We start from the raw sequence: 22,780 nt of genomic DNA on the forward strand, positions 1-22,780 counted from the left end.
TCCAATTTCCCCTTGTGGGATTAATAGAGTTTATTCAATTCAAAGGGTGAAAGTTGACACTCACCACCAATAGGGCAAAGAGGATGACCCCACAGCTCCACACGTCTGCTTTTCTGCCGTCATACTTCTCCCCCTAAGACAGAGAGAGAAAGACAAAGCGAGAGATAAAAAGAAAGAGAAATATAGGAATTTTTAAGTGAAGGCTAATATCTCAGAGGAGGATCATGGATCAACCTCATTTGGGGGAATTCTGAGTTAAGGGAATGTAATTCCCTTTTTATGTACTTTTCTCTCTACGTGTATTCTTAAGCATGAGAATAGCACCCGTTATTTGTTTGGGGTGGAGATCAAAGAAAAGAAGGTGTGGTGGTGGTGACTTTGACTTAAATCCCTCATAATTCCACCACCGTTACTCGTGATGAAACAATGAATAAGGTCAAGCAACCTGTCAGTTGCAAGTGGAACATCTACTTTATTTTTTCTGATAGAAATGACACAATTCTCCATGCACTGTCATTTACAAATTAATAAGAGCTATTGATATGAGCTAGGTAAATTATACTGAAAAAACATAAATGAAACATGCAACAATTTTTGTTGATTTTACTGAGTTTACTCAGTTCATATAAGTCAATGGAAATAAATTAATTTTGTCCCCAGCACAAGGTGCACTTGTGTAATGAAAATGCTGTTTAATCAGCTTATTGATATGCCACACCTGTCAGGTGGATGGATTATATTGGCAAAGGAGAAATGCTCACTAATAGGGATGTAAAAAATGTGTGCTCAGAGAAATAAGCTTTTTGTGCGTACGGAACATTTCTGGGATTTTTTACTTCAGCTCATGAAACATGGGACCTACACTTTACATGTTGTGTTTATATTTTTGTTCAGTGTAGTAAGCTGTTTGGATAAGGGGATTGTAAATATATATGACTATTGTTTTAGATCTATTTTACCTTTCACTGGAGAGAAATGTGAAACCAGTCATACGTCAGCAAACGGAAGCATATCAACATATCAGCTTTTCCATAGGGCATTTTATAACATGCTGGCCTGCTGGCCTGCTGAAATTTGGAGACCCAAGGTATAGGCTTCTGTAGCCATACGCAAATTACAGTATAGCACCAAACCTACCGAGTTTATTTATGATTTCTAGAATGTTTTAATTATATGACCAAAATTTTCACTGTATTTTCTACAATTTGCATGTGTTAAATATTAGCCACTATCAGTAACCATAGTCAGCTACCCACATAGCTTACATTTATAACTGTCTCTTTAGTGTTAGTTTCCTTACATTTTGCAACATTCCATTACATTGTCGGTTTACCTTTCTTTCCTCTGTCACGTTCATGTGGTTGTTCCTGAGGATCCCTAGCAAAAGGGGATCATATTAGGCTAGCGCAACCCCTATTGTACACTTGTCTCACCTTCAACTATATTTTTTAATTTTTAATTTTACATTTTTTTTTACCTTTATTTAACTAGGCAAGTCAGTTAAGAACAAATTCTTATTTACAATGACGGCCTACACTGGCCAAACCCGGACGACGCTGGGCCAATTAATTGTGCGCCGTCCTATGGGACTCCCAATCAAGTCCGGTTGTGATACAGCCTGGATTCAATCCAGGGTGTCTGTAGTGATGCCTCAAGCACTGAGATGCAGTGCCTTAGACCGCTGCGCCACTCGGGAGCCCCAAATAGATTGAACAATTGAATAAGGCAACTTTCAGGATGAATCAAACCAGTGTATTCTTGATTCACCAATATACTCTATTCTGTGCGTAGCGGCTCTCCAAACTTTTAAAATTATTATTCATAAATACTTTCCCAACTGTGAATAATATACAAGATCAGAGTATTTTTAAATCTACCAATTGGTGCTGAATAGGACACAAATACAGTATGCATGTATTTACATGTTTTCTTTCATTGATCCCTAATATTCTGAACCGTTCCCTCTATAGAATATTCTAGTGAGTCTGTCAAGAAAACCCTATTGAATGAAATCTCCATGAGAAAATCTGTTGGTCAGCAAGTCGGAGGGTTTTCCATTGTTTGAATTCAATTTATTCAGCACGAGCACCTGCATAAGGTAAGTCTGAATACCAACTACTGAGAAGTGCGTGGGAAAGGCGTTCATAGGAAAGGCATACAGTTCCTAGGACTGAATTGGGCCCTTGAAGAGTAAACTAAAACACACTCACCCTTATAACCTCTGGGCATGCATAGTGCGGAGATCTGTGAAGAGACACAGAAAACAACATTTATTGGCAAAATTCTACATAGCAACATCAATGTGAATTCCGTTTATAGTGCACTACTGTTGTTCAGAGACAGCTCTGGTCAAAAGTAATTCCCCACCATATATATTGAATTGGGTGTCATTTGGAACATCCATCGCTTTCACTTTGTTATCACCCCACGTTGTATGTGATTGTGAAGAAGAAACAATTGATTTTACAGGATCCATCTTTCATCAGTAAGTCTTTACTGTGATCTTTACTGTGAGTTTACACAGCATTCCCATGTGGATTGTACAGTCTGCACTTTGCAGGGTTGTAACCTCACTTATATGATGGCTTATGCATAAACACTCACACAAATTCCAACCAACAGAAACCATTCTTGGCACCTATACTTGCAATTCCCTACAGAAAGTGTCAGTGTTATTTATATTTTTATGGTGTTCTGTAAATGTGTAATAATTTGTATTTAATAATTTTGTTGTACTTGTAATTCAGCTTGCTGCTTTTTTTATTTTCAATGATTTCACTTTGTGAAATAAGAAACAAGTGATTTTCCAGACACTATCTTTCATCAGCAAGTCAATGGGGATTGCGTCAGACATTTCTATTATGATGTCACCATATAATAGGTTGCAGAGCATTCGATTTGCATAGTCAGAACTACAAATTGTATTCAATTATTCAATGCAAAACACATTTAGCTCTATCATCAGAGTTATACAGCAAATAACTGCATGCTTCTCATGATCAGTAAACATCAATTGATCATGCAATTTCAGATTCGTGAGGGTTAATTGGATATAAAATAAAAGTGAACTATACCTGACAAGTATGAGTGGTTTAGATTAATTTTCCATCCTTTGTAGACTCTGCCTGTCAAGCAGCAGAACGTGCAGAGGGGCTTATTTGCTGATGTACTGTTAGCTGGTAATGTTAACTTTGCAACCTACCAGTAGAAACTTTATACAGTTGGCTAAACAGTGGTAAGTAGACCAAGTGCACTTTTTTCTCCAACCAACATATGCTTCCTAGTGAACTTAGCTAACATGATCACCTTTTCAACATTGTTTTTAACAGCTACAATAGTCATCCCGGAGTCGCCTCTTCACTGTTGATGTTGAGACTCGTGTTTTGAGGATACTATTTAATGAAGGTGCCAATTGAGACACTCTAATGTACTTGTCCTCTTGCTCAGTTGTGCACCGGGGCCTCCCACTCCTCTTTCTATTCTGGTTAGAGACAGTTTGCGCTGTTCTGTGAAGGGAGTAGTACACAGTATTGTTCGAGATCTTCAGTTTCTTGGCAATTTCTCGCATGGAATAGCCTTCATTTCTCAGAACAAGAATAGACTGACGAGTTTCAGGAGAAAGTTCCTTTGTTTCTGGCCATTTTGAGCCTGTAATCAAACCCACAAATGCTGATGCTCCAGATACTCAACTAGTCTAAAGAAGGCCAGTTTAATTGCTTCTTTAATCAGGACAACAGTTTTCAGCTGTGCTAATATAATTGCAAAAGAGTTTTCTAATGATCAATTAGCCTTTTAAAATGCTAAACTTGGATTAGCTAACACAATGTGCCATTGGAACACAGGAGTGATGGTTGCTGATAATGAACCTCTGTATGCATATGTAGATACTCAATAAAAAATCTGTCATTTTCAGCTAAAATAGTCATTTACAACGTCTCCACTGTATTTCTAATCAATTTAATGTTATTTTAAATGGACAAAAAAAGTTATTTTCTTTAAAAAACAAGGACATTTCTAAGTGACTCCAAATTTTTGAAAGGTAGTGTATATTCAATGTATGTAATAGATATATATGAGTAGAAAATGCATCCTTTATTCATTGCTTGAGGAAACGTTTGTTCTTACAGTCTCCAAGGAAGGATGGATTTTTTTAAACGGCCATGATTTCTTACCCTGTAAGCAAGGGTTCCACTAAACAGATTTTTCCAACAACCTGGTCAAGTCAGGCTAGTTACACAATCAAGGAGCAGAAGAAAGAAGTATGCATTGTCAGAGAATATTACTGTACATTATTTGAATAGGGCCAGTGTTTGCATATGGATGCTAGCTGTAAGTCAAATAAACAGACTCATGCGACCTCAACTAGGGCCTTGCTCATTAGGGCACGCAACAGAAAATGTTTTGATTACTCCCTGTTTCAGTCTGTTTTCTTCTGTTTGGTGCCTAATGAACACAACCCAGCGAGGTGACATCTAGGTGACGTTTGCCCTCCCACCTCTCCTGTTCCTGTATTGCATCGTCTAACTAGCAGGATATTGGATCCTACTGAAAGCTTCTATCGCAGGCCTGTAAACACAGAGCCCATTAGCCGCCCATGAATAACACCGTTGACAGCTGAACTTCCTGCCTGACGCACTGTCAGGTGTGCTGGTAATGAACCTCGCCACCGAGCCGATGGTGTTCGGCAAGAAATGCAAACAAGCACCTTATGCAAATACATCCGTCGTGATTGCAGATGTCATACTGCATTATGCAAATGAGTGAGAGAGAACACCCGCTCGCTGATACACTAGTTAAGCCAAGGCGAATGTCAAAACACACAAAACATTAGAGAAGCCTAGGTGAATGGGAGCTGTTTATCTACGTACGTAGGTGGCTTGAAGGGAATCTAAGGAACAGAGAGAAGTACAAATAATATTTTTTGTTTGGAGACGGATATTAATTTGTCAATATAAGGACAGCTGTGGATTTTATCTGTGTCCACTCCTCTCCTCCCTTCTCTCCGGACCTGGGATGAAAGACTTAAAAAATCTCATCAAATACTTTCAGCCTGCTTGGAGTGTCAGATGGTCGAAGTTTGCAGTTTTCGTTTATTAAAATCCTTATGAGTCGATTGACCCACCCATGCGTCAATCTAATTAACATATTTACAAAATCTCCATTAAAATTTCAAGATAGGGATATTTGTTTTTTTGCATTGGCTGCGTCCCAATCCACCACCTCCGCCTATGTCCGCATCACGCATTTGCGGTGGAAAGTAGCAGCTGATCTGCGTTGTTTTTCAGACCAGGAGACATCTCGAAAAACAGTCTTCTAAAGAAAACATCTGTAGCGTCAGAACTGTTGGTGCTACAAACTAATATGACCCGCTATAGAAAGGGGAGACAATGTTTTTCTCAGTTTTGCTTTAGAACCACCACAAGTCTAATGTGACTCGTCTGAAGGTAACCTGGTACCGGGTAAAACAATTTATGGAGAATGGAAGTAATTTTGTGCAAAATTTGGTTAAATGTGTGTCCAAAAACCAGAAATATTTCTGGAACTGTCTTAAATCTCCTAGATATAGGACAGCCACTTCAAAACCTTATTCCTTTCGATTTATTTTTTACTGTCTGTTTTGCCATTTATGAATATGTTATTCAATGTGTTTTTATTTGCTATAGTATTAAAGGCCAAATTCAATGTTTTATAAAATAACTTTTTAATACTATTTTTTTTATACCTACAGCGGTCCTAAAATACTAAATCAGTAAGCTAAATGATCCATGGTATGACCATCTTAAAACAACCCCATACGTTAGCTTAGAGTAGAACTACAAGCTCTCACAGTCTCACATCAGAATTAAATGTTCATCCATGTTTCTCAAACATCAAATTTCGGTTAAGGTTAAGGTTAGGCGTTAACTACGAATGGTTAAGGTAAGGGATAGGCTTAACCTGTTATGGCTAGGGGGCAGTATTTTCACGGCCGGATAAAAAACGTACCCGATTTAATCTGATTATTACTCCTGCCCAGAAACTAGAATATGCATATAATTATTAGCTTTGGATAGAAAACACTCCAAAGTTTCTAAAACTGTTTGAATGGTGTCTGTGAGTATAACAGAACTCATTTGGCATGCCAAAACCTGAGAAGATTCTGTACAGGAAGTACCCTGTCTGACCATTTCTTGGCCTTCTTGATTATCTCTATCCAAAACAGGGGATCTCTGCTGTTACGTGACACTTCCTACGACTCCCATGGGCTCTCAGAAGGCGGCAAAAAGCTGAATCGTGGCTTTGCAGGCCCTGACTGAAAAACAGTAGTGCGTTTGGATAGTGGCCGGTCAAAGTACTATGAGACTCAGGCTCGTGCACGAGGGGATCCCATGCTTTTATTTTCTCTCTTCGTATGTAAACACGCTTTCCCGGTCGGAATATTATCGCTTTTTTACGAGAAAAATGGCATAAAAATTGATTTTAAACAGCGGTTGACATGTTTCGAAGTACGGTAATGGAATATTTAGAATTTTTTTGTCACGAAATGCGTCGTGCTCGTGACCCTTATTTACACTTCGGATAGTGTCTTGAACGCGCGAACAAAACGCCGCTGTTTGGATATAAATATGGATTATTTTGAACCAAACCAACATTTGTTATTGAAGTAGCCGTCCTGGGAGTGCATTCTGACGAAGAACACCAAAGGTAATCAAACTTTGCTAATAGTAAATCGGAGTTTGGTCAGTGCTAAACTTGGTGGGTGTCAAAATAGCTAGCCGTGATGGCTGGGCTATCTACTCAGAATATTGCAAAATGTGCTTTCACCGAAAAGCTATTTTAAAATCGGACATAGCGAGTGCATAGAGGAGTTCTGTATCTATAATTCTTAAATTAATTGTTATGTTTTTTGTGAACGTTTATCGTGAGTAATTTAGTAAATTCACCGGAAGTTTGCGGGGGGTATGCTAGTTCTGAACGTCACATGCTAATGTAAAAAGCTGTTTTTTGATATAAATATGAACTTGATTGAACAAAACATGCATGTATTGTATAACATAATGTCCTAGGGTTGTCATCTGATGAAGATCATCAAAGGTTAGTGCTGCATTTAGCTGTGGTTTTGTTTTTTGTGACATTATATGCTAGCTTGAAAAATGGGTGTCTGATTATTTCTGGCTGGGTACTCTGCTGACATAATCTAATGTTTTGCTTTCGTTGTAAAGCCTTTTTGAAATCGGACAATGTGGTTAGATAAAGGAGAGTCTTGTCTTTAAAATGGTGTAAAATAGTCATATGTTTGAAAAATTGAAGTTTTTGTATTTTTGAGGAATTTGTATTTCGCGCCACGCCTATCATTGGATATTGGAGCAGGTGTTCCGCTAGCGGAACGTCTAGATATAAGTTAAACCAAAAACATCAAAAACACCTTTCTATCATTAGATTCAAACATGCAACCTTTGGAATCAGAGGCAGATGCTTACACCCATCCATAACACCCAAGCAAAACTGAAACCTATTTGAAGTTAACAGCGCTCACTCTTGCCCCTAGTGGCTGGATTCCACATCATCTCCCAATGTCCTCAGACATGAATGAATGTCGAATACTGACTTGTATCATGGGTTACCTGCCTGTAGTAGAATCCCCTCCAGATGCATAGCATTTTATGGTTAAGCTAGACAAACTTAAACAGGCACATATTATGTATTTTAATAGATTTTTTCAATATTTGAAACCCAGCTCTGCTTCTCTCGAGTCAGGGCACTACTTTATGGAACAATGCTGTACTACTTCCAACCATGAACCAGAACATGATTTAGGTGCTACTGCCTAAACACAGGTGCCATGTTGACTGAGGAATTAAATTAAATAAAACCTCTGCTGTATGAATATGAGGGTCTTGGAATTGCTCAACAACAACAACTTATCTGTACTACCACCAACAACATTAATACAACATTTCAAAACTAGTAGGCCTACAGCTTGTAGTACAGATAAGTTAATAAACACATTTGGCATTTAGAAGGCACTTAATTCCCACAAAAATAATAACTTGCCATTGCTGGAATACCCATGGTGCAGGAATACAGTCTTATAGCGCTATTTGCTAACCCTCATTTACTCTCCCATAAGACAACAGCAGCCAATGCCGGAAAAAGTTGATTGTGTGTGTGTTCATTTATTTACATTTTTTATTCATTATCTTTAAGGGGTAGATCAGCTTTAATATTGCATATAGATTGTAACTTCCATCAATATAATTGTCTGCATCATTTCCAATCCCCCATATATGTTTTTGTAAATATACATTGGCTTTGGAAAGTATTCAGACCCCTAGACTTTTTCCAAATTCTGTTACGTTACAGCCTTATTCTAAAATTGATTAAATAGTCCCCCCCCATCAATCTACACACAATGCCCCATAATGACAAAGCAAAAACAGGTTTTTAGAAAATGTTGCTAATTTACATTTATATAAATAGTCACATCCTTTAATCAGTACTTTGTTGAAGCACCTGTGTCTGTTACTTGAATTCTTTGAAGCATTTATTTGGGCTGCAATTTCTGAGGCTGGTAACTCTAATGAACTTATCCTCTGCAGCAAAGGTAACTCTGGGTTTTCCTGTAACGCCCTGGCCATAGAGAGGGGTATTTGTTCTTTATTTTGGTTAGGCCAGGGTGTTACATTGGGTGGGCATTCTATGTATAATTTTTCTATGTTTTTGTATTTCTTTGTTTTGGGCCGTGTGTGGCTCCCAATCAGGCACAGCTGTAGTTCGTTGTTGCTGATTGGGAGTCACACATAAGTAGCCTGGCTTTCCTTTGGGTTTTTGTGGGTGATTGTTTCTGTTTAGAGTTTTTCCTGACAGGACTGTTTGGCTGTCGTTTTTGTTTATTTTTGTAAAGTGTTCTCTTTTCATTAAAATTCTAATGATGAACACATCCTCCACTGCACCTTGGTCTAATTCTGATCCTTTCTTGTGGCAGTCCTCGTGAGAGCCAGTTTGATCATACCGCTTGATGGTTTTTGCAACTGCACTTGAAGAAACATTCTAAGTTTGACATTTTCCGATTTGACTGACCTTCATGTCTTAACAATGATGGACTGTCGTTTCTCTTTGCTTATTTGAGCTGTTCTTGCGATAATATGGACTTGGTCTTTTACCAAATAGGTTATCACTCCTACCTTGTCACAACACAACTGATTGGCTCAAACGCATTAAGAAGGAAAGAAATTCCACTAATTAACGTTTAACAAGGCACACCTGTTAATTGAAATGCATTCCAGGTGAGTACATCATGAAGCTGGTTGAGAAAATGCCAAGAGTGTGCAAAGCTGTCATCAAGGCAAAGGTTGGCTTCTTTGAAGAATCTAAAATATATTTTGATTTGTTTAACACTTTTTGAAATAAAATACAAATTGTATTCTAATGTTACCGAAGGCCTTCATAAACACAACCAAATTATTATTTTTGCAATAGCATATGAAATATTTTAATTACCCTGTTTTTTTTTGCAGTCAGAAAGACCAAAGTCAAAGTTAGCCTCTGGAGCTAGCTAGTTAACACCAGTCAGCAGAAAGCTATCTAGCTAACAAACAAGCAAAGAAAGGTAGCTAGCTATATTTGCTTATGGAAGGTTTGTTATACAAGTAACTTCAGCCATTAGCTAGTTAGCTAGCTAGCTAGCTAGAGCCAGACAACAATAGCTGATCTCGACACAGAAGCTAGCTAATGATAGCTAGTTCACGTCCAAATGCCAGTCCTAAATCTTTCCACAAAACATAGCTAGCTAGATAGCTAACGTACATCAGTTCAAAACCAACACCAAACTTTGGACAAATTGTCACGCTGCTACCTTACAATGCATGCAAAGGGCTTTTGCAACACTAGCTAGCTAGCTACTCCATAGTCCAAGCTATGGTAAGAGCTAGTCACATTTCACTGTCAGACAGGACACGACTCAAACTGCTAGCTAACGTTACGTAAGTGATAATGCCAGAGAAGCAGGTGTTTGGAGGATATATTGGCACCTGTGTTGTTTGGCCTGAGACAAAGTCATTCAGTCTTTTTGTTCTGTATCTATGGACGCGACTCAGTCGCTCGCTCTAAATGTTCCATTGCCATACTGGCTGGCAACATTCTTATCCCTTGCTTGCTAGCTAGCCAACTATGGCTAACTTACAGTCACGTCAAACAGTGCAGCCAGAATAATAGCAAAGTAGCTGCACTTGTTTGTTCAAGCTGTTTTTAGTGCCATTTATTTGGATACATCCATAACAATGAGCTAATGTATGCCGTAGAAAATGTGCTCTCTCGTTAGGACACAATAAAGCTAGCCAACAATAAAGCTAACACAATCACTTCAAACTGAAGCTGGAAAGACAGCGAACTTGCTGCACTTTGTTTCATTTGACCGGATTTCTATTGATAGGTCTTTGTATATACATCCGTAACAATTATACTGATTCATGATTTCAACTAGCTGAGAAAAGGTGCCTACCTGTCTGTCTCATCCTGACTCCCAACACGTTCATAACTATGGGACAGCTGGAGATCGAATTTGAATATTGAAAATGTCGGAGAGACAGACGGCAAGGTTCATACAAATCTCTGCTGTTGAAAACGAAATGTTAGTTCAAAAAAATTTGAGATAATGTCTAGATGTTTTTTATAGTGGAAATCAAGTTTATAAATTGCCTGGCTGGGCTGATGAGACAGTGGATTGCACAATCAGATGGAACAGAGTAAATAGGCATTTTAACGTCATAGATTTAGCCGGTGGTAACTTGAGGAATAGAAACCACCTGGAATGCGATTTCAGGATTAGACCCACCCTTGCATAATTAAGCAATAAGACACCAGTCCCTGCCGTGGAAAAAAATCCCCACAGCATGTTTCTGCCACCACCATGCTTCACTGTAGGGGTGGTATTGGAAAGGTGATGAGCGGAGCCTGGTTTTCTCCAGATGTGACACTTGGCATTCAGGCCAAAGAGTTCAATCTTAATTTCATCATACCAGAGAATATTGTTTCTCATGGTCTGAGAGTCCTTTAGGTGCCTTTTGGAAAACTAAAAGCAGGCTGTCATGTGCCTTTTACTGAGGAGTGGCTTCTGTCTGGCAACTACCATAAAGGCCTGAACTGGATTTACCACAGGTAGAAACATCTCAAGGATGATCAATGGAAACAGGATGCACCTGAGCTCATTTTCGAGTCTCATAGTAAAGGGTCTGAATACTTATGTAAATAAGGAATTTCTGTTTTTTGTTTTTAGTAAATTTGCACAAATTTAAAAAAACTTGTTTCACTTTGTCATTATGGGGTATTGTGTAAAGATTGATGAGGAAAAAAATGTGTTAATCCGTTTTAGAATAAGGCTGTAACGTAAAATGTAGAGAAAGTGAAGGGGTCTGAATACTTTCTGAATGCACTGTTTGTAGAGTTTACCCAAATATTAGCATCTTAGCTCTTACTGTGCCCCTCCGCCCACTTTGCTTCTCTTCGTTGAATGGGGCTCCATTGTTTCATCACCCCCAATGCATTCAAAGCATCACGGCTGTTTAAGACTGAAAAGCTATATATGTTTTGTCCAGCTACGGTTTGCATGCCCTGCCGAAGGATCCTACCATGCGGAATAGGTGGTTGGGGTTTGTTGGTCCCCAGTGCAGTCAGTGGTGGTGAGTTTACCAGTAGCCAGACCATAGACTGCTGGTTATGTATCTGGTATATTTCAAAAGTTGTATTAAACTAGTAGGCTTATTCCACAGCCAAGCAGATACAACTATTAGTCATTTTGGTTGTGAAGTGAATTATCAAAAAGCTTTGTCCTTTCTTTAGAAAAAAATGCAATTTACCACTTGGCTGTCTATTATATCACCCTGTCACAGGCTCTCCCAGTCAACAACACCTCATAAGATTGCTTGCCATTGGTAATATAACAGTGACTATGTTTCACAGAAACATGAATGGAATTAGCACATTGAGACTTGCAAGATGATGTGATAGCGCTTGATGGGTTTTGCAATTGCACTTGAAAATACTTTCAAAGTTCTTGACATTTTCCTGATTGACTGACCTTCATGTCCTAAAGTAATGATGGACTGTCGTTCTCTTTACTTATTTGAGCTGTTTTTGCCATAATATGGACTTGGCCTTTTACCAAATAGGGCTATCTTCTGTATACCACCTCTACCTTTTCACAACACAACTGATTGGCTCAAACGCATTCGGAAGGAAAGAAATTCCACAAATTCATTTTTAACAAGACACACCTGTTAATTTAAATGCATTCCAGGTGACTATCTCATGAAGCTGGTTGAGAGGATGCCAAGAGTATGCAAAGCTGTCAGCAAGGCAAAGGGTGGCTACTTTGAAGAATCTCAATAAAATATATTGTGATTTGTTTAACACTTTTTTGGTTACTACATGATTCCATATGTGTTAGTTCATAGTTTTTATGTCTTCCCTATTATTCTACAATGTAGAAAAAATAAAGAAAGAAAACCCTTGAATGAGTATGTGTGTCCAAACTTTTGACTGGTAATGTATGAGTGACTGTGTCCAACACACCACAACTTGGTATTATATTGGGCACCTACTGACCCCAAAAATATGTATTTTTTATTTTCTTCTCAAGGACATGTAGTGCTAAATTAAAAAAGTTTAAGGAAATACAGGGAAGCGCCACATTACTACAAGACAAAACCACTCACTCAATCAAGCATGATGGTCTTGTCTTAAAAGTAGTGGAATGGGATTGTGGGAGTAGCCCCAATTGAGTATAAATGTGACTGTTTGAGAAGGTTTGAATCCTTAACATACACATTGTTTGAACTACAATAGACCAACATACGTAGCTACTATAGTATGTCAAAACTGTGTGCTGGAAAACCTTGCTAGAGCATGGGTGATGTAGGCACTGTGGTGCTCATATGAATTTCCTTTCCTTTTCGGCTTCAGACCAATGCCTACTTATCACTTAAAATGAAGTTTTTGTTTTCAATTGTTTTAGACTCCTGTGATGCTCTGTCCTTGTATTCCTGTACTAACATTTCATTCTGTACTCACCCACAGCTGGTCTCCAGCAGACTGTCGCCGACCTGTAGAGAGGCCATGCCAAAGTCTGCTACCCTGATGTTGTTCTTCTCATCTAACAACAGGTTTTCTGGCTTCAAATCTCTGTGGCTGGGAGGGAGAGAGGGACAAAGGACAGGGAGGGAGACACAGAGAGCGAGAGAGAGAGAAAGCAAATGGTTAGCAAATGTACAATACATTGAGTATGAGCCAATTATGTTTTAGCTTTGGCATTAATCAAACATCCTATGGATTAGTGCACACACAACAACACACACACACACACACACACACACACACACACACACACACACACACACACACACACACACACACACACACACACACACACACACACACACACACACACACACACACACACACACACACACACACACACGACTGCTATCATTGAAGTTGTTTGTGGTGATAAGGGGCATCGTACAAAACAAAGTCATCAGGGATTGGATCGTCTCTAACCAATCAGAGTATCACAGCCAATGATGAATTTTCAAACCGCCGCTTTACCCATGTGCATTCTGGCTCTGGCCTAACCCATCGGTTTCTGGACCAATCAGACGGCCGTGAATGTATTCACATTCAGTGAAGGTTCGGGGAGGTTCTCAGATTCAGATTCATTGTGGAGAAGAAACTGCCTTCCGTGAGCGTGGCGTTTGGCCGGATCAAGGAGCCTGGAGTAGCCAAGCAAATTCAGTCCATGAGTACGAGAAACCAATTAAACCTTCCACTACTACTAAAGTAATCACCGATTAGAAATGAGTGAACAAGCAAAAGCCATGTCTAAACAGTGATTTGTTCAGGGAAGGGGCAAGGGAGGGATGCACTTTTAAGCAATTTGAATTTAGTGCACACTGTAATAAAATATTTTGCCCCATAGCAAAATGTTTTGTAATGGAAACCAAAAACAAACATCACTTATTGGACAATTCAGCTAGGTACCTCCCGTTTTCAGCCCAATTCGTTCCTACTAGCTCCTGCTGTGTCCCTCTCGCTCATCTCTGAACAGGCCTTAAGACAGACAGGGAGAGAGACTCCAATGCTTCCCACAGTTTTGTCAAGTTGGCTGGATGTCTTTTGGGTGGTGGACCATACTTGATACACGCAGGAAACTGTTCAGTGTGCAAAACCCAGAAGCGTTGCAGTTCTTGACACAAACCTGTGCGCATAGCACCTACTAGTATACCCCATTCAAAAGCACTTAAACCTTTTGTCTTGTCCATTCACCCTCTGAATTGCACACATACACAATCCATGTCTCAATTGTCTCAAGGCTCAGTGGTGGAAAAAGCACCCGATTGTCATACTTGAGTAAAAGTATAGACACCTTAATAGAAAGTTACTCAAGTAAAAGTGAAAGTTACCCAGTAAAATAGTACTTGAGTAAAAGTCTAAAAGTATTCGTGTCAGACGATTGCTAGGAGTGGTGGTAGGAGTCAGGCGCAGAGAGCAGAGGTACGGAACTGTGTGTTTATTTTAATCAAAAACACAACACGAACAACGCCAACACAAACGGCGTGGAAAAAATGCCAAGTGCCCAAAACAGGTGCACAGCCAGCCTACAATATCACAGTCGTAAATCGGCAGCACATCCAATGAAAAAACACAACCTGACGCTAAGATAATCCCGCACAACACTGGGCGGGCTAACCAGGCTTAAATAACCAAAATCAAAAGACAAATGAGGAACAGGTGCAAACAATAAGACAAACCAAACGAAAAGGAAAAAAGGATCAGCGGCGGCTAGTAGGTCGGTGACGACGACCGCCGAGCGCCGCCCGAGCAGGCAGGGGAGCCACCTTCGGTGGGATTCGTGACAGTACCCCCCTCCTGACGCGCGGCTCCCGCAGCGCGCCGCCACCGACCTCGAGGGCGACCCGGAGGACAAGGCGCAGGGCGATCCCCATGAAGGCGGTGGAACTCCCTCAGTAGTGGGGGGTATTTTATACGCCGGGGACCCCCCAATGTCCAGCGGGGGGGGAGGAACCTCCGGCACCTCACCTTCCTGCATGGGACCAGCCACCACCGGCCTGAGGAGAGACACATGAAACGAGGGGTTAATACGGTAGTAAGATGGAAGTTGTAACCGGTAACACACCTCGTTTATCCTCCTCAGGACTTTAAACGGCCCTACACACTGCGGGCCCAGCTTCCGGCAGGGCAAGCGGAGGGGCAGGTTTCTAGCCGAGAGCCAGACTCGATCCCCTGGTGCAAACATAGGGGTCTCACTGCGGTGCTGGTCAGCGCTCTTCTTCTGCCGTCCACTCGCCTTTGTAAGTGCGTCTTGGACGGCTCTCCAGGTGTCCTTCGAGCGCTGCACCCAATCCTCCACCGCAGGAGCCTTGGTCTGGCTCTGGTGCCATGGAGCCAGGACTGGCTGGTAGCCCAACACGCACTGGAACGGTGACATGTTGGTTGATGAGTGCCATAGAGAATTTTGGGCTATTTCTGCCCATGGCACGTATCTCGCCCATTCTCTGGGCCGGTCCTGGCAATACGTCCTTAGAAACCTACCCACCTCTTGGTTCACCCTCTCCACCTGCCCATTACTCTCGGGGTGGAAACCCGAGGTCAGGCTGACCGAGACCCCCAAACGTTCCATGAACGCCCTCCAAACTCTGGACGTGAACTGGGGACCCCGATCAGAAACGATGTCCTCGGGCACCCCATAGTGCCGGAAGACATGGGTAAACAGGGCCTCCACAGTCTGCAGAGCCGTAGGGAGACCGGGCAACGGGATGAGACGACAGGACTTCAAGAACCGATCCACAACGACCAGGATAGTGGTGTTCCCCTGCGATACGGGAAGGTCAGTGAGGAAGTCCACTGACAAGTGTGACCACGGCCGCTGTGGAACGGGAAGGGGGTGTAATTTCCCTCTAGGCAGGTGTCGAGGAGCCTTGCTCTGAGCGCACACCGAGCAGGAGGAAACATAAAACCGCACGTCCTTACCCAAGGTGGGCCACCAGTACTTCCCCCTCAGGTTCCGCACTGTCCTCTCGATCCCAGGGTGACCCGAAGAGGGGAGATTATGGGCCCATCGAATCAATCGATCACGGAGACCAAGCGGTACGTACTGAACACCTGCCGGACACTGCGATGGTGCAGGTTCCGACCGTAACGCCCGCTCGATCTCCGCGTCCAACTCCCATACCACCGGAGCTACCAAACACGACGCCGGAAGAATGGGAGCCGGATCGATGGCCCTCTCCTCGGTGTCATATAGGCGGGACAGTGCGTCGGCCTTTGTGTTCAGTGAACCTGGCCGATAAGAGATTGTGAACCGGAAACGGGTAAAGAACATGGCCCACCTGGCCTGACGCGGATTCAGTCTCCTAGCTGCCCGGATGTACTCGAGATTACGGTGGTCAGTCCAGATGAGGAAAGGGTGCTTTGCCCCCTCAAGCCAATGTCTCCACAGCCAACGTCTCCTCCTGTGACAATGGGTACACGTGACTCCTGGGAAGTGCAGCGTTTACCTGGAGATTTATCACGCAATCCCCTCGTCGATGAGGTGGTAATCGGGTCGCCCTCTTTTTACAGAAGGCGATAGCCAAATCGGCATATTCTGAGGGAATGCGCACAGTGGAAACCTGGTCTGGACTCTCCACCGTCGTCCCACCGATGGAAACTCCCTTACACCTGCCTGAGCACTCCTCTGACCACCCTCTGAGAGCCCCCTGTCTCCACGAAATATTGGGATTGTGATTGGCCAGCCAGGGAATCCCCAGCACCACCGGAAACGCAGGAGAATCAATGAGGAAGAGACTAATCCGTTCCCCATGATCCCCCTGCGTTACCATGTCCAGTGGCACCGTGGCCTCCCTGACCAGTCCTGACCCTAATGGTCTGCTATCTAAGGAGTGCACGGGGAAAGGTTGGTCCAACGACACCAGGGGAATCCCTAGCCTTAATGCGAGCCCACGATCCATAAAGTTTCCAGCTGCACCTGAATCGACTAGCGCCTAATGCTGGAAAGAGGGAGAAAACAAGGGGAAAGTTACTAAAACGAACATGTGACCAACAGGGAGCTCTGGGTGAGGTTGGTGCTTACTCACCTGAGATGGACGAGGAGTGCTCCGCCTGCCATCGCGATTCCCAGAGGAGCTCCCCCAGCACCGGTCGGTAGTGTGTCCTCTCCGACCACACTGGATACAAGGGGAGCCTCCTCCTCCGGTTCCCCTGGACGCGGCCCCCCCTAGCTCCATAGGTATGGGAGCTGGAGGACCTGGAGGTGGAACCAACAGGGCCCCGTCTGGACGCCCGCGCGCAGCCAGCAGATTGTCAAGACGAATGGACATGTCGATTAGTTCGTCTAGCGACAGGGTAGTGTCCCGACAGGCTAGCTCACGGCGGACGTCCTCCCGGAGGCTACACCGATAGTGGTCCATCAGGGCCCTGTCGTTCCACCCCGCTCCAGCAGCCAAGGTCCGGAACTCCAGAGCAAAGTCCTGTGCGCTCCTCGTCTCCTGACGCAGGTGGAACAGCCGTTCACCTGCCGCCCGGCCTTCTGCTGGGTGGTCGAACACGGCCCGGAACCGGCGGGTGAACTCAGGGTAGTGATCCCTTGCCGAGTCTGGGCCGTACCACACTGCGTTGGCCCACTCCAGGGCACGTCCCGTTAAGCAGGAGACGAGGACGCTTACGCTCTCCTCTCCCGAGGGAGCTGGATGAACGGTAGCCAGGTACAAATCCAACTGTAGCAGGAACCCCTGGCACCCAACCGCCGCTCCATCGTACTCCCTGGGGAGAGCCAGGCGTAGGGCTCCGGGTCCGGACGTCGGTGGAGGGGTAGATGGTGGAGGGGGAGTTGGTGCTGGGGATGCGGTAGGGAGGCCACTCCTCTCCCATCGGTCCATCCTCTCCATCATCTGCTCCATCGCTGAGCCGATTCGGTGGAGGATGGTGGTATGGTGAAGGACCCGTTCCTCCATCGATGGGAGAGGAGGGGAGGCTGCTCCTGCTGACTCCATAGCTGGTGCGGGATTCTGTCAGACGATTGCTAGGAGTGGTGGTAGGAGTCAGGCGCAGAGAGCAGAGGTACGGAACTGTGTGTTTATTTTAATCAAAAACACAACACGAACAACGCCAACACAAACGGCGTGGAAAAAATGCCAAGTGCCCAAAACAGGTGCACAGCCAGCCTACAATATCACAGTCGTAAATCACCAGCACATCCAATGAAAAAACACAACCTGACGCTAAGATAATCCCGCACAACACTGGGCGGGCTAACCAGGCTTAAATAACCAAAATCAAAAGACAAATGAGGAACAGGTGCAAACAATAAGACAAACCAAACGAAAAGGAAAAAAGGATCAGCGGCGGCTAGTAGGTCGGTGACGAGCGCCGCCCGAGCAGGCAGGGGAGCCACCTTCGGTGGGATTCGTGACAATTCGGTTTTAAATATACTTAAGTATCAAAAGTAAATGTAATTGCTAAAATATACTGAAGTATCAAAAGTATAAGTAAAAGTAGAAATCCTTTGAAATTCCTTATATTAAGCAAAGTAGACGACACCATTTTCTTGTTTTTAAAATGTATGGATAGTCAGGGGCATACTTCAACACTCAGATATTATTTACAAAAGATGCATTTGTGTTTAGTGAGTCTGCCAGACCATAGGCAGTTGGGATGACCACGTGTTGTCTTGATAAGTGTGCGAATTTCACAATTTTCCTGTCCTGCTAAGCATTCTAAATGTAACGAGTACTTTGGATTGTGAGGGAAAATGTATGGAGTAAAAAGGACAATATTTTATTTAGGAATGTAGTGAAGTAAAAGTTCAAAAATATAAATAGTAAGGTAAAGTGCAGCTACCCCAAAAAACTACTTAAGTAGTACTTTCAAGTATTGTTACTTAAGTACTTTACACCACTGTAAAGGATTAAATTCCTTCTTTAACCTCTCTCCTCCCCTTCATCTACACTGATTGAAGTGGATTTAACAAGTGATATCAATAAGGGATCTTAGCTTTCACCTGGATTCACCAGGTCAGTCTCTGTGATGGAAAGAGCAGGTGAACTAAATGTTTTGTATACTCAGTGTAAGTAGATATGAAGAGCAGCAGACATTGAATTCCTTTACGACTGGGATTGAGTGGCCATAGTGTTAGATGATGTGGTCTTGAGGTTATTAAGAGACAATTTGATGTGAGAAGGTTCAAAGGCAGTGAGCCGTTTCTTAATCATCCTTTTAGCATCTATTCCGGGTTAGCATTTTTCCCGACACGACATCATACTGTGCTGCTGTGAGGATGTCTGCCAAGCCACCGCTGAGAGCTGTCTGACTGTATGTGTGCGGCACATACACAAAACACACTCAAGCACAAACACAGGTAGGCACAGGCAAATGCACGCACGCACACGCACACGCACTCTCTTTCTCTCCCTCTCTCTCTGTCTAGGCTGGTCTCGATACTTTAACAGATATGTATCTTTGCTGAGATCAGAGAGATAGTGAGAGATACTGCAACAGGACAGGATGTCAGGGTGTCATGGAAGCGCTTTAAGCTTTTCCTGGGCTAATGATAGAGGGAGCAACAATGGCTGCCATGACTGCCTGACAAATCTCTTTGAAGAGTGGCTCAGCAAAATTGACATTTAACCTCCTATGACATCATTTCTGGCTGGGGTGAATCCTTGAGGGGATTCATTCTGCTGTCAGAACTTTTCCCAGCTAACACATGATCATTCCAAGAACAGTCAGGGAACATTTTTTCTTCAACCAAAGGACAACCTTTAGGGAACGTTACAGGAACGTTCTGTGTTAGCTGGATCGTGCTTCATTCATAAAACCAGAGTTGTAGCACAGCTCATCTGTTTTTATGTATCCATTTGGTACATTATGATAGTCGGACTCTGCTTTATATTGCATAGTTAAAATACTTTGTAATGGAAATAACATTGTAATACCCATACAGTGTAAAATCTTATTTGCGGCCGTTGAAGTCACAGATTTGTGAGAATGATTGGTTGTTTTGTTTACAGCAGATTATTATTGTAAGCTATATGGGTAAATAACAGCCTAGACTGAACAAAACTCTCTTAAATGTGTTTTAAAAGTAAGAATACCCTTCAATCTTTACTGCACCTGTAAGTGATATACTACAAATCTAAATAGACCTTAGTACCCACCCTAATCAGACAAACAGAGACTAAACAACACTGTAAAAACCTGAATAGTCAACGTCAACATTGCCTGCATGAACACCCTCTATATCATGCTGTAAAACGGTATACCTACCTGTATACCCAACACAAACAACACACACACACACACACACACACACACACACACACACACACACACACACACACACACACACACACACACACACACACACACACACACACACACACACACACACACACCACAGAAGTCTGACATGAGCACACACACAGACACCATCTACATTACCATAAAAACACCTAAAGGCAGATCTATCCCAAGACTGGACAAATTGCATGTGGGCGTTGTATTATCAGTCAGGACCCTGACATCCCATAATAGGTAATTCAAGTCTCCCTGACACATTAGAGCACCTCTACTACTATAATCTCCCTCACACAGCACTGTGGATAGTACTCCCAGTCGTTTGTCATCCGGAGAGAGGTGTTGTAAATCAAGCTGAACAATTGCAGCGCTTGAATGTAACTCATCCTAACTTTGTTGGACTCACATTCATTGATACTGTACTCAGTGTTGGCTAACCATTCTCCATGTTGGCTTCAAATGTTAAATGATCCATAATGTTTTAATGTAGATTCCCTCTCATTTTCTTTGAACTTTTAATGGAAATATAGTATTAGGGTTCTAAATCTCAAACCAAGTCTGATCACCTCTGTTCATATGCGATCAGGTGTTTTAGAAATGACGACAATGAATTCACGGGCACTCCCAATTGGGACTCAAACCCGGGTCAAACGACTGTCAAACCAACCCTTTAGCCACTACACCAAGAGATCCAAACCTCTTGATGAGTTTTCTAGGTTTTGCTAGGTTTATATGCCGCTGCAGATTAGAGCAATGTTGATGGGAATGGAACTGATGTTGATGGGAATGGAACTGAAATGGCAGCTGGAAGGCTGCTAGTCTCTGATCCCATGTACCATCTCCTGGTACAGTCGGCGGTCCAGAGCCTCCGGCGGGGGTTCCCAGTCCAGAGCCTCCAGCGATGATCTATGGTACGGTTCTTCCGGCAACGATCCAGGGTCCGGTTCCACGAAAGTGGGGGGAGCCCCAAGTGGAGGGGGATCTGCGTCCCGCACCGGAGCCTCCACCAAGAGGAGATGCCCTCTCCTATAGGTTCAGGTTTGCGGCCGGAGTCCGCACATTTGGGGGGTGTACTGTCACGCCCTGACCGTAGAGATCCTTATTATTCTCTATGTTTGGTTAGGTCAGGGTGTGACTCGGGTGGGGATATCTATGTTTTCTGTTTAGCATTCTGAGCCTGACAGAACTGTGCGCTTTCATTTTTCACCGTTTGTTATTTTGTTTGAGTGTGTCTTGAAATAAATTATCATGAACACTTACCACGCTGCGCTTTGGTCCACTTCTCCTTCTTACGACGAGCGTTACAGTTCATTAATTGTTTATGGGTCATTGAACATGCATGGGAAACAATGAAGTTATTTGGATTTTTACGAATTATCTTTGAAAGACAGGGTCCTGAAAAAGGGACGTTTCTTTTTTTGCTGAATTTATATTGAACCATTTAACCCACAATATTAGACAATCTTTAAAGCAGTATCTTGCTTAAGATGACCTCCAGCCAGCTAGTGAGATCAGTCATTCAGCGTCCTTGTAGGGTTGCAAAATTCTTGGAACTTTACCAAAATTCCCAGGTTTTCCAGAAATCCTGGTTGGAAGATTAACGGAATTAGGAGGGAACAAGCAGGAAATCCTGAATCCTCAAACCAGGATTTCTGGAAAACCTAGAAATGTTGGTAAAGTTACCAGCATTTTGCAATCCTAGTGCTAGCTGTCTCTGACTGAAGCCTTCCTGTATACAGTACATGCCTCACAGGCTCTCTTTTCAATGTAGATGGAATCAGGGCTTGATTAGAGGGAATGAGAGGAGCTATCAAAAGCCTCTCCACAAAAACTCAGTATAAACAGGAGGATGAGCTGTCAGGGGAGCAGGAGATTGAGTGAACGAGTGGCAAGACACTTTAGCCTGGTTCCAGATCTGTTTGTGCATGGTCAATGTCACACTGAGTTGGCATGACAGCACTAATAGATCTGGGACCAGGATAGACTCTTCTCTTGTGTAACTGCCTAAGCTTGCAGTTACAGCTACATTTTTTGGGTCATTGTGTACCACTGGTCAGTATCATTGTGGTAATTTAATGAATTAGGCGACTTCCTTTTTTATTGATACATTTGATTAATCTTCAGCCCTTCTCTCTGTCTTGTTTTGTGCTCAGTGCAGAGGATCCATTCCTCATCATCTCTTACATGTACCTGTACTTGCCCTCTCCCCATTCCTCCACCCAACTAGACTCCCAACCTTTCCTTGTACTCCTACTTACACAAAACCCAATTACCAACTCCATCTTCCCTCCTCCCCCTACAATAACCCCTCTATCTCACCCCTCCCACCAACTTCCCTCCCTTGCATCTCTCCATTCAACCACCACTCATCCTCCATGTGTTCCACCATGATGCCCTAACAGGCGTTCTGGAAGATGGAAGATAAGGAAGGGGG

General features: G+C 42.9%; 1 protein-coding gene across 1 annotated transcript in view; it reads right to left on the reverse strand.

The window, feature by feature from the left end:
- Positions 1-22,780, reverse strand: part of brsk2a (BR serine/threonine kinase 2a) — a 567,398-nt gene that overhangs the window by 109,809 nt on the left and 434,809 nt on the right. The window contains 3 exon segments of the mRNA XM_045688027.1: positions 65-133; positions 2,211-2,244; positions 13,048-13,164. Of these exon segments, the coding sequence (XP_045543983.1) occupies positions 65-133; positions 2,211-2,244; positions 13,048-13,164 (220 nt within the window).

Source organism: Salmo salar, chromosome ssa10 (assembly GCF_905237065.1).
Source record: "Salmo salar chromosome ssa10, Ssal_v3.1, whole genome shotgun sequence".
In the NCBI taxonomy this organism is placed as follows: domain Eukaryota; kingdom Metazoa; phylum Chordata; class Actinopteri; order Salmoniformes; family Salmonidae; genus Salmo; species Salmo salar.